Consider the following 12,152-nt stretch of genomic DNA (forward strand, 5'->3'; position numbering starts at 1 on the left):
GGTAAGAATGATAGTGTTGGGTTGCCCATTGTGTGGCAATTCACAGCATTTTCCAAAATGATAGCACATGCATACGAGTCTACGAGTCTAATGTGAATCGCATTTCATGTGTGACTTTGTGTATGGGATGTTTGATTTGGATGATGCATGCTTGTGTTGTGAAATGAAGTTGTTTATAAATGTATCTCATATCTTTATGACTTCCTTAATGTTTTAAATTTATTCTGAGATGTATCTCACTCCCTGCCTGTTTGTCTTGTTTGTGTTTAGACTGAATGTCACTTTTACAAGTGAGTCTCTATAAGGTTATGATGATGATGTTACATGAAAGGCTTAGGTCTTCACTTTATATTACTATTAATTTTAGGGTTAAGGATGCTCTAAAACAATATAAAATTGGGACACAAGTTTTATTTATTTATTCATCTAAGGATTAAATTAATGAATAGTTTTTCACCATATTTTATTTAATATGGTTTGTATGGACTTTAGAGTGTTAAGATTTGTTTAACACGGAGTTACGTTTTTTTTATTGATCTGTTTTCTTTAAGTTTACAAATATTTGACATGCAATACTCTTACCGCAAAATAAGTGTTTTTTTTTTTAAGTTGATACATCTTTTTAATTGAACTCTGCTACAAACGTATTTAGCAAATATCACAAGTGTATGTATCTTGGGGTAGAAGAGTGTTATAGGTGGCCCAGCATATTCCCACCCCTACACACAATGCCACACAAACATTTGAGCTCGGAGCATATGTCATTGTTAATGGTGACGTCGTGGTGCACTTGCTTGTACCATCGATAAGTGTTCAATTTGGCGATGACAATTTTGTGGCAGAGTGTGACACACATTGACAATGTCATGATCAAGTTATATGTGATTTCTGGTTTTTGATGGTCACATGTGAAGGCCAAGCAGACAGTGACATTGTGGAGGAATGAGTGCGACAACTCTCCGACAACAACAACAACAATGAAGGCATAGTATGGGAGGGAGAGAAGGAAGAAAGGCAGAGGGAATGGCTAGAGAAGAGGAAAAAGGTTGTGGTGGTGATGGTTGCGACGAGGGAAGGGAGCGACAAAGAGGGAAAGTAGTTAAGGTTGAGAGGGAGAAGTGGTTGTCGGGGTTTGGTAAATGGGACATGATTTAAAAAAAATGGTGCATGTATCCCATTGTAGTCTTTCCTTATCTTGATCGTTGATTTAAAGATTTGATATTTAGTGTACCATATTTTTTTTCCATCGCGGGGGATTATAAAAAGACTAAAATATTTTTTTCGTCCTCATAAATAGGGAAATGTTTAGAATTTGTAATTGCAAAAAAGTTTGTCTATTTTCATCCTCGCAAAATTTAAATCTATTACTTTTTGGCTTGGAGTTAAGTTTGGGTACATCTGAACCTATGTGTATGTTGTTGTAAGAAGTGTCGGGTTTTTAACTTTTCTATATCAGTTATATGTAGGTTTTGGTACATCCTAACTTACATGTATGATATTGTAGAAAATGTCAAATTTTTTCAGTTTTCCTACATCGGTTATACATATAAACGATGTAAAAAACTTGAAAAACTTGACACTTTCTACAACAACATACATATAGGTTTAGATATATTTGAACCTAGTTTTGGGAAAAAAGTAACAAATTTAAATTTTGTGAGTACGAAAAGATAATTTTTTTTGCTATGATAAATTTTAAACATTTTCATATTTATGAGGATGAACAATATATTTTAGTTTTTTTAAACAAAAATTATCAACACACATGACTTGTAAATGTCAAATGTTTAGACAATATTTAAGGGTTTTGTGTGAATTTTAAAAATAGAAAAAAAAAAACATACATAACTTTTTTTAAATCTTAAAAAAAACATGTGTAGGTTTTAAAAAAGAAAAAATATATAATTTCTTTAAACCTTGAGAAAGACACATATAATTTATTCATTTTTTAACTATGTTCAACAATGATTTATAAAATAAAAATTCAATGCCAGTGACTTCTTAAATTTCTTGATAATATAATAAATCAATGAACTCTTAGTGTTATGTTTTCAATTAACATGGTTGTGTGACAACGAAAATTAAAATAAAAAAAATACATAAATTAAAATTAAATATAAAAAAACCTGTAAAAGATTAAAATAAAACATGTATTTCATAGAAATAAAATAAATGAATAAAAAAATTATCTCAACTTTATGATTTGTGGCGGCAAAGCTCCTCTATCTGAGTATTATAGTGGAAAAAAGGTGTTTGTCAGTTTTTGTGACTTGACTGACTTGAGTTTCGTCTTTATTATCTTCGCAAAGACAAACACAACACAACGTCACTGACTTCTCTATCCACTTCTCGCAACTGCCCCTCACGTCACCACACACCATTCGAGCACCTCCACCAAACCCAAGTAATTTCAAAATTCTTTCGGGGTCAATATCGACAATGCACTAATTCTCATGACCCTACAACACGCTAGACCCATTCTCTATTTTTCTCTCTCATAAATCGTAATCAGAAACACCCATAATTTACCGTTTTTTGGACGTAAAATGAACGTACGAGAGAAAGAAAGAGAACCTTCCATAGAATACTTTTTCATTTTAATACCTGATGCTGTAATTAGTCCTCGAATTTATACAACTTTCTTTCTATTTGTTTTTTTTTTACTTTAATAATTAAAATTTCATTCACATTAATTTTTTATTATATTTTTCATCAATATTAAGGATTAAAATAAATGTGCTTATACAATATTAGGAATTAAAGTGCAAATTTACTCACACATGAGTGATGATGATTAAGAAAACTTTCTCCCTAATGTATTGGGTACATAATTAATTTGAATGAAAGTAATTATGTTTTGGGTACATAATTATTTTGAATGAAACTAATTATGTAATTTAAGTTTGAAACAATGTAATTTATACTAAGTTAGTAATAAATTTTCGTATAATGTTTTTCAATATAAATTTCCTAAAATTACTTCAATTTATAATCAAATTTAGTTTCATAATTAACTCTTCGACATAAAATTAAACATACCATTATTTAGCTAAAATTAAAAAATTATTTTAACGTGATTCTCAATTATTTTAACGTGAATCCAAAATAAATATTTTAACCAAGTTGTATGTGGCTTTTACTTAAATTGCCAATTAATGTTTTTCTGGTTGAGTTTTATACTTATAAAATAAAGAAAATGATACTCTTTTTGTCCAATTATAATTAGGATAAATTGTCATTTTCTTTTTTAAATGTATGGAGTGATGATAAATTCATTTTCGAAATATAAAAATTCAAATTTTAGTCTCTGGAAATAAAAAAAGTATGATAAATCTATCCATGTGTCAATTTTTGTCGTCTACGTGACACAAATGAATGAAAATGTCACAAAAATAATTAGCAACATGATTGCGGAATAAATTAGACCAAAGCATCGATAGGTTTTCATTTGCCTAAAATATCAATAAGTTTTCATTGGATTAATTTGTCAGATCATATATCGTTTCATTTAAGGATAAAATATAATTTAATCTTCATCTTCTCTCGCGTTTTTTTACTATTATAAGTGTAACATTACAATAAACACCTAAAAAATATAGGAAAACAAACACAAATTAGAACAAATATAATAATAAACATAATATTGATTAATAAACATAGTATTACAATTACAAATTTAAGAGTAACTAACATATTATGTTTATTAATCAATATTGTTTGTTCTAATTTATGCTTTATTTCCTTTTTTAAATGTTTATTGTAATATTATACTTGCAACAATAAAAAAAGGAGGGGAGAGGAGATGACGATTAAATTATATTTTATCTTGAAATGAAACAAAATTTGAAATATAACAAATTAGTTCCATCGAAATTGAGTGACATTTTGGTCTAATGAAAACTTATTAACATTTTGGTCTAACATATTCATTAGCTATGTTGACATGTGACATTTTTATCCCTTTGTGTTATGTAAACTCTTTCATTAAGGACAACAAACGAGGGATAAAAAAATTTGTCACATTTTTTTACTTTCAGGAACTAAAATTTAAATTTTTAACATGAGCACGAATTTGTCAGTCCTCTAAATATTCAGTGAAGAAAATGACTATTTACTCTTATAATTATTATGGAAGAAATTTTTTTTGTTTCAATATAATTTTAATTTTAATTTTGTGATGTAATATTAGTTATTTTTTCATTTATATATTTTATAAATTAATCAAGAATTACAAAATTTAAAAATGAATTAATGATGATAAAAAATTAATTTATAAAATTATTTATTTATTATTTTTTCTTCGTCCGTCTAAAATAACGTACCATGCGATAATTATTATGTTGAGACGTGAAGTAAGTTCCATTATACAATTAAAAAATGAAGTATACTAGTATAATGTTGTTGATACGCGAATGAGAAGAGAAAATGGGGAACATGTATTTTTATTTTTTCTTTCCACCCGTATCAGAGGGGTGGACTTTTTGCTGAAATCGAGAGTTGAGATCCACGAAACCCAAAAATCAAACCAACTAACCAACCAGAATCATCGTATAACAACAAAAAGGTTTGATACTTTTTCATTAGAGTTTCAGTTTAGTTTCCAGACAAGAAAGGCACAGAGAAAAGAGAGAGAAACGAAAAACAAAAAGAAGAAAAAGTTGAAGTCTTTGGTTCATTCGAAGTGGATGGTTGGCGGTAGAAATGGAGAGGGAGCAGGAGAGCAAGCACCGCCACCCTCGACGGCGGCGCGTCACGGAACCACTCTCCGGCCACGCGTCTCCACGGAGAGCGTTTTCAGCTGCAGGTATGGTGGCCTCGGTCCCATGACTCTGCTTTCGAGCTTCTTCGGCGACGGCGATGAGTGCAAGTCGTTCTCGGAGCTCCTCGGCGGCGCCATGGTGGACCCCACCGCACCCTCGCCCATGCCCACCACCCCGTTCACCCTTCCACATGGGTTCATCGATTCACCTTCTCCTCAAGTAACTCAATAATAATCTCATTTTGCTATATTTGTACCAACAACTCATTAATACTCACTACACTAATTGCAATACTCCCTCTCGAAGTTATGTATAAGCATAAAAATGAACTTGTAAGTTGAATTTAAATATAAATAAATTTAATTAATATTGGTTTTTTAATATTATTATTTTTAAAATATTTTTTATTCAATTTTAATTTTATTTTTAATAATTTTTTTATTCATGATGACAAATTTTAATAAAAAAAATATTTTAAAAATATTTTTATTTCTTAATTGAGATTAAAAAAATTAAATAATATCAAATTAATTTTCTTAATTAGTATGAAATTAGTTATATTTGTTTGTATATAAATCCATGTTCTAAAGTTAGCAATTATTTCTCATTATTCTTAGGATATTGATTAAAGAATTAAAAAGAAAAAAATATTTATTGTGAAAATTATATAATAACATAAATAAAATCATCTGCAATATAATTCTATACATTTCAATTAAAATATTTATCTTTTTAGTTTTTTAATCAATGTTTCTAAAGACATTGATTAATATTTTTCTAAAAGTTTTGGTAATTATGTACTCTAGATGTTCTAGGTTTTTTGTATAATTAATTTAATGAAATTAATTATAAATCAAGAAAAGTGATTAGAATTGTTAAGAATAGTCTCACATCGGATAATTCATGAACATAATAAGTGCTTATATAGCTGGGTAGACCACCCCCTTATGAACCGGTTTTTAAGGGGACCTTTCGGATGCCTTGACTGCACTATAAAATTTAATATGGTATCAGAGCCATATTCTGCTTCTGTCCGGTGGGTGCCGCCAGCCCTCGCTTTGTGGTGACGAGCCCTGGCTTGAGGGGGCGTGTTAAGAATAGTCCCACATCGGATAATTCATGAACATAATAAGTGCTTATATAGCTGGGTAGACCACCCCCTTATGAACCGGTTTTTAAGGGGACCTTTCGAATGACTTGGCTGCACTATAAAATTTAATAAGAATGTGTGTTTATATAGGTTTTGCGTTAGAATTCTAGACTTCTAGTTAGAGAATAGGTTTTCATAAATATGACTTTCATTATAAAAGTTTTGTCTATCTACAACTCTTGAGTTCTTTAAACTTCATTCATTAGGGGCATGGGATTCCTTTTGGGGAAATCTTTATTATGGTGGAGATTTACCACTATAGGAATATACGGTTGAACTTCCGTGTATTTGCTATTGACAAGGTATTCATGAGGTGTTGTTTTTTTTTTAAATAATTTTTTCCTTGAAAAGAAAAAAAATTTCATGAATTAAAATTAACTCATGCATAAGTGAAAAATAAGTTTTTGAAGAAGTTAATACAAAAAAGTTTCTATAAATCAACTTTTATACAAGTTAGTTTTAACCTATGAAGAAGTTAATTTCAATTTTAATTTTTATTTTTATTTTTTCTTAGAAATATTTATGGAGAAATTTATTTAGACATGTTTTTATTTGGTGTGACACCTATCTAGAAACAAGAGAAATTACTACATGATTTAAGATTATTATCTATCTATGATCTCAATTAATTTTCATGTCATTTTTTAATTTATAAAAAATTTAATAAAACTTGATTTCGTCATACATGAATACCAACAAGCATTATGATCTGAATTATGTAATAATTTCTCTAAAAGCATAACTGAATTACTTCTTCCAACCTAATCTTTTGGCTGAAATATGGTCTATGAGTAACTAATATGAAAGGATACGATGATAGATGTACATACACTTGTTGTAAATGAAATTAAGGATGAGTGAAAAACATAATATGAAAGGATAAGTGATGCAGCAAAATACAGCCAAGGTTTTTTGGCAAGATAACATTATTATAACTAAAGTATTTTCTTTCCTTATTCTCTTGACAATTTGACTTATAAAGCATGTAATGTAGGGTCAATTTGGAATGACACACCAGCAGATGCTAGCACAGATCACATCTCAGGCTGTGCCAGCCCACTTCAATGTGCAAATTCACTCTGAACATCCATTCTCTATATCAGCAGTGTCTGCTACCTCTTTGACACAGTTTCCTACAGGATCCAGTACTAGGGTGAAAGAATCCCTTCATTATTCTCACTCTGAACAAAAATTGCAGTCTTCTTCTGTGAATGCTGATAAGCCTAATGATGATGGCTACAATTGGAGGAAGTATGGGCAAAAACATGTGAAAGGTAGAGACTTCTCAAGAAGTTATTACAAATGCACACATCCAAATTGTCCTGTCAAGAAAAAACTTGAGCGTTCTCTTGAAGGTCATGTGACTGCAATTATCTATAAAGGAGAGCACAATCATCAACGTCCTCATCCCAATAAGATCACGAAAGAAACACAGACTTCGAATATAAATTCAGTGTCTAAGATGGATCTAGAATCTAGTCAGGCAACAGGTGAACATGGGTCAGGAACAAGTGATAGTGAGGAAGTAGGTGATCATGAAAGTGAAGAAGATGAGAAAAATGATGAACCTGATGCCAAGAGAAGGTAAGGGTTAATTAGTTCGTGTAAACCTGTTCATACTGGGGTGATTATTTGCTTTTATGTGATGTTGGAAAGTTTTATGATTCTGCAGAAACACAGAAGTCAGGCTCCAGGATCCAGCCTCTTTACATAGAACTGTAGCAGAGACTAGAATCATTGTGCAAACAACAAGTGAAGTGGATCTCTTAGATGATGGATATCGATGGCGCAAATATGGGCAGAAAGTTGTCAAAGGCAACCCATATCCAAGGTGATATTGGTTTTCTCCCTACACTTTGATTGCTTATATTTAAGTAATAATTATGGATGAGCAATATCATTGCTAAAAGTAACAAGTATGAGAGAAGAAGACACGATTGAGTACGAATAAACAAGTTGAACAACATACAAGTGAGATGACCTCATACTTTAATGTTTTAAGGCATTAAGTTAGATATGATGAAAGTTCATTTAAATTGTTAGATTGTGAATCGTTAATGAAGGTATCTCCCACCTTTTTAATCAGCTTGTATTTCCTAACATTGTCCATAACAGCTTTCAAGAAATTTGATTCCCATAATGCTTAATTATTCACCATACTCAGATTATGATACTCCATATATTATGGTGTACATTTCCACGAATTTTCCCACTATTCTGCTTTTTTATTGTTTGACTTGTCTAGGAAAAGAAGGTGATGCATGTTTTTATGATATGTAGGAGCTATTACAAATGTGCAACCCAAGGTTGCAATGTTCGGAAGCATGTTGAGAGGGCTTCAATGGATCCTAAAGCTGTCCTAACAACATACGAAGGAAAACACAATCATGATGTGCCGGTAGCTAAGACTAATAGCCACACACTTGCCAACAATAGTGCATCACAGCTAAAAGCACAAAATATTGCCATACCCGACGACAAGCATAGTTTCAGCAGTAGGGGTGTTCGGGGGAATGAACAGCGACCTTTGGGAAGTCTAAGATTGAAGGAAGAGCAGATAACATAGTTTTCTTAGTTCATAGTCTAATCTATCTTTTTCTCATAATTCGACATATATACAATAGGCAAGATTGTAAAATTGGTCCCCCACTTTATCTCCAATTACGGATTTGGTCCCCCTATAATTTAATTCACAAATTTGGTCTCTCAATTTTATAAATTTCTGCAAAATTGGTCCTGGAAGTCCGATTTGGACATTGACCGTTAATCTCAGACGTTGACTGTCACATGTCAATGCCACGTGTCAACGTCTAAGTGGTTTCCGGTAAAGGTTTCATTTTTTGTAGGTAAAATTACATTTTTGGTCCCTCAGTTTTACTCCAATTTTAATTTTGGTCCTCTTTAATTTAATTCACACATTTGGTCCCCCCAATTTTATAAATCCCTTTATAAATTGTTCCTACAAAATTGGTCTTTTGAATGGTTTAGCCACTGGTACTAGAGACATGATAGACCTTGATAAATTTTGCACTCCTTTTTTATCGCAAGTTTTTCACTCACTTGGAACCCAGAGAAAAATCACTCTTTATCTCTCTCCCAATTTCGGGGTTATTCAACTTGAGAAAGTGGCGTATGAATCCCAGCCTAGGTCCGAAATTTTCAAATCTCTTGCTTTAACAGGTTTTGTAATAACCCCCCCCCCCCCTTTTTTTTTCGTTTTTTGCTCCCCCATGTGGTATTATGTGTATACGACTTAAGTGGTCTATGTATGACAATGATATTTTTGTTTGAAATTTGAAATACGACTTCTCCAGTAATGAAATTTGGTTGAATTTATAAAGGAATTTACAAAACTGAGGGACCAAATGTGTGAATTAAATTATAAGGGGATCAAAATCGAAATTGTAGCAAAACTGGGGGACCAAAAGTACAATTTTACCTACAAAAAATGAAGCATTTACAGAGAACCACTCAGACGTTGACACGTGGCAGTCAACGTCTGAGGTTAACAGTCAACGTTTAAATCGGGCTTCTAGGACCAATTGTACAGGGATTTATAAGACTGGGAAACCAAATTTGTGAATTAAATTATAGGAAGACCAAATCCAAAATTAGAGATAAACTAGGGGACCAAAAGTGAAATTTTGCCTATACAATATTATGTTCAACTCACCGCATTACTATACAACACAACAAACTTGTTCTATACAACTCAGAAATTTGATGTCAAAGTAACAAAATGAAATGAAGCACAAAACGAATTGAATATTTCTAGTTTTCAACACGAGCAGCCATTGTTGTGTAGCCTATGCAGCCACCTTCGCACGTTGATAATGAGACCAAGGGTCAAGAGGAAAAGACACAAGATAACAGATGCTCTTACTTTACTGTGATGGAGTAGGTTTAGTGTACTTTTTTGCCTATCGAAAAATTAGAATGAAATTTTTTATTGAGCCAATTGATGTAGAGAGTGTTGTCCAAAAACTAGTTCGGTAAAAAAATCGAATCTAATTGGTTTTAAATTGTTTTAATTGGTTTGATTTTATATCTAAATAGTCAGACTAATTTAGAAACTGATTTAAAATCGAACGAATTTTAAAAAATTGGTTCTAAAATGAATTAGTTTTTAACCAATTTTAAATTAAGTCTAAAAGCTAGTTGAACCAGATTCGAACTGGTTTTCGAACTAGTTTTTGAATTATTTTTTCCAAATAAAAAATATTTAAATAAAAATCAATTCAATTAACTGAATTGATTTTGTAGAAACAATTCGGTTAATCGAATTGGTTTTATAAAATAGTGTATTCATTTTTTCTTGAACATTTGGACAAAAATCAATTCGATTTAGGTACGGTTACAATTTGATTTAATCCGAACCAATTTTTTTGAACACTCCTCTGTAGCTGTATGGAATGCTGTTGAAATGGACCTTACATTCCTAAGCATGATGTTAAAGGAGAGTTAAAAGAGAAAAACTGGACTAAACAGAGGATGAGAAAAGAAAGGCTCAATATGGTTATAAGGCTAAAAACATAATAACATTCACATTGACACATGACGAGTTCTTTAAAGCTTCTCGATACAAATCTGAAAAAAGAAACGTGGGACACTATAAGTCACACACGAGGGAACTACTGATGCATAAAGGACTAGGAAGCACACACCAGTCTAAGAGTATGGAATGTTTTGCATCGCATGAAAAATGCTGTAACTATCTTTGATGTTTATTTCTTAAAAAAAAATATCTTTGATGTTTAAAAACGGTTCACTCACATTGTTAATAACTTATTGGCTTAGGTAAACAATTTGACAAGGAGGATCTTAATGTCAAGGTGCTAAAATTCCTAAATAGAACATGACAACCTAAGGTGACAACGATTGCGGAATCAAAGGATTTAACCACTATGAATTTAACCACTCTTTTCGAAAAGTTAAGGGAGCACGCATTGGAGTTCAATAGGATTACCCAGGATGAGGAATCTGACAAAAAGAAAAGAGGCATTGCATTATAGGCCTCCTCTACAAATGGAAATAGTGAGGTAAGTGATAAGATTCAGAGGACATTGAAAGCAAAAACTTCAACCTTTTGATGAAAAATTCAACAAGCTCCTAAAAAAAGCCCAGTATCTTATAAAAGAAGTCTAAAGGTGTATTTGGTTTGCAAAAACATTTTCTATTTTCATTTCTTGTTTATATTTTTTGAAAATAGTTTTCAATTTCAACTTTTTAACAAACTTTAGTTTTAATTCTGTTTTCATTTTCAATTTCTTGTTTAGTTCACCACAAACTTCTGCTCATGTTTGCCCACCACTTCTTTGTCGTTGATTCCCACTTCTATTGCATTTTGTGCCACCACCACGTAGCATCACACTAGTTCCTATAGATAGTAAATTTTTTTTTGAAAATGGATGAGATTCTTATTTATAGTGTGGTGTGATGACTCATTCCTCTAACAACAACAAGATGCATTGCATGCCCAATAGCTTCCGTTTTCATATTTAACGGATCCTAGGTGGTATTGTCCTTGCTGAAGTGTTGTTGGATGAGTCCTCTTGCCTCGTACTTCCTTTAGAAACATTGTCGCTATTAAGTACCTAGGATTGGCATGACAAATAAATTCACTTATCCACCATCCATTAAAAAAAATGATGGATTTGATTTACCCATTTAATTTTATGGATGATTAATGATTCATCCACTAATTTTTAAAATCTAATGAATCCTTGTATTAATACGTAATCGATCAAAAAATTAATCTAACTTAATAATTAAAGAATTTGATGGTATTTTTTTTTACCAACATCAGTAAGGATTGGGCTTTTATGACTAACATAGGTTGATGATGTACTTTAGTAGACATCGTTTAAGATTGTATTTTGACTGACATCGTTTAAGATTTTTTTGACCAATATCAATCCATGTTTATAGTATTTATTGTTATTTTAATTTATATTAATAAAGATTTTACATTTATTGGAATTATTCCTCGCATACAGTATAATAGACTATAAATTATTAATAATTCTATCCAGTATAAAAATTATTATTAATAAATATTTTTAACATATGTGTTTAGGGAGAATTACTTGAAAAAGATATTTCAGGTTATATTGATTTCAAAGTTTAGTATATACTCATGAGAGGATGTTAAAATTATTGACAATCAACATTTTAAATTTATTTTATTAGCAACCTTGATGAGAAAAAGACATTTGTTATTTTAGGAGGAAAAAAACTTGTGA

At 31.1% G+C, this 12,152-nt stretch overlaps 1 protein-coding gene across 1 annotated transcript; it reads left to right on the forward strand.

The window, feature by feature from the left end:
• Positions 1 to 4,385: 4,385 nt before the first annotated feature.
• On the forward strand, positions 4,386 to 8,620 carry LOC100802109 (probable WRKY transcription factor 3). Its single transcript, XM_006583894.3, has 4 exons — positions 4,386 to 4,979; positions 6,905 to 7,494; positions 7,583 to 7,741; positions 8,191 to 8,620. Exons 1-4 carry the CDS (start codon positions 4,413 to 4,415, stop codon positions 8,474 to 8,476), a joined length of 1,602 nt encoding a protein of 533 aa, XP_006583957.1. The 5' UTR covers positions 4,386 to 4,412; the 3' UTR covers positions 8,477 to 8,620.
• Positions 8,621 to 12,152: the final 3,532 nt, after the last annotated feature.

The sequence above is a fragment of the Glycine max genome, chromosome 7 (genome assembly GCF_000004515.6).
Source record: "Glycine max cultivar Williams 82 chromosome 7, Glycine_max_v4.0, whole genome shotgun sequence".
Classification (NCBI taxonomy): Eukaryota; Viridiplantae; Streptophyta; class Magnoliopsida; order Fabales; family Fabaceae; genus Glycine; species Glycine max.

Excerpts from the sequence above, each read along its gene's own strand:
- LOC100802109 (XM_006583894.3), top strand. The coding sequence starts at position 4,413 with ATGAGAAGAGAAAATGGGGAACATGTATTTTTATTTTTTCTTTCCACC. Across the intron at positions 4,980-6,904 it reads TCGATTCACCTTCTCCTCAA|GGTCAATTTGGAATGACACA; the intron begins GTAACTCAATAA and ends CATGTAATGTAG. Across the intron at positions 7,495-7,582 it reads GAACCTGATGCCAAGAGAAG|AAACACAGAAGTCAGGCTCC; the intron begins GTAAGGGTTAAT and ends ATGATTCTGCAG.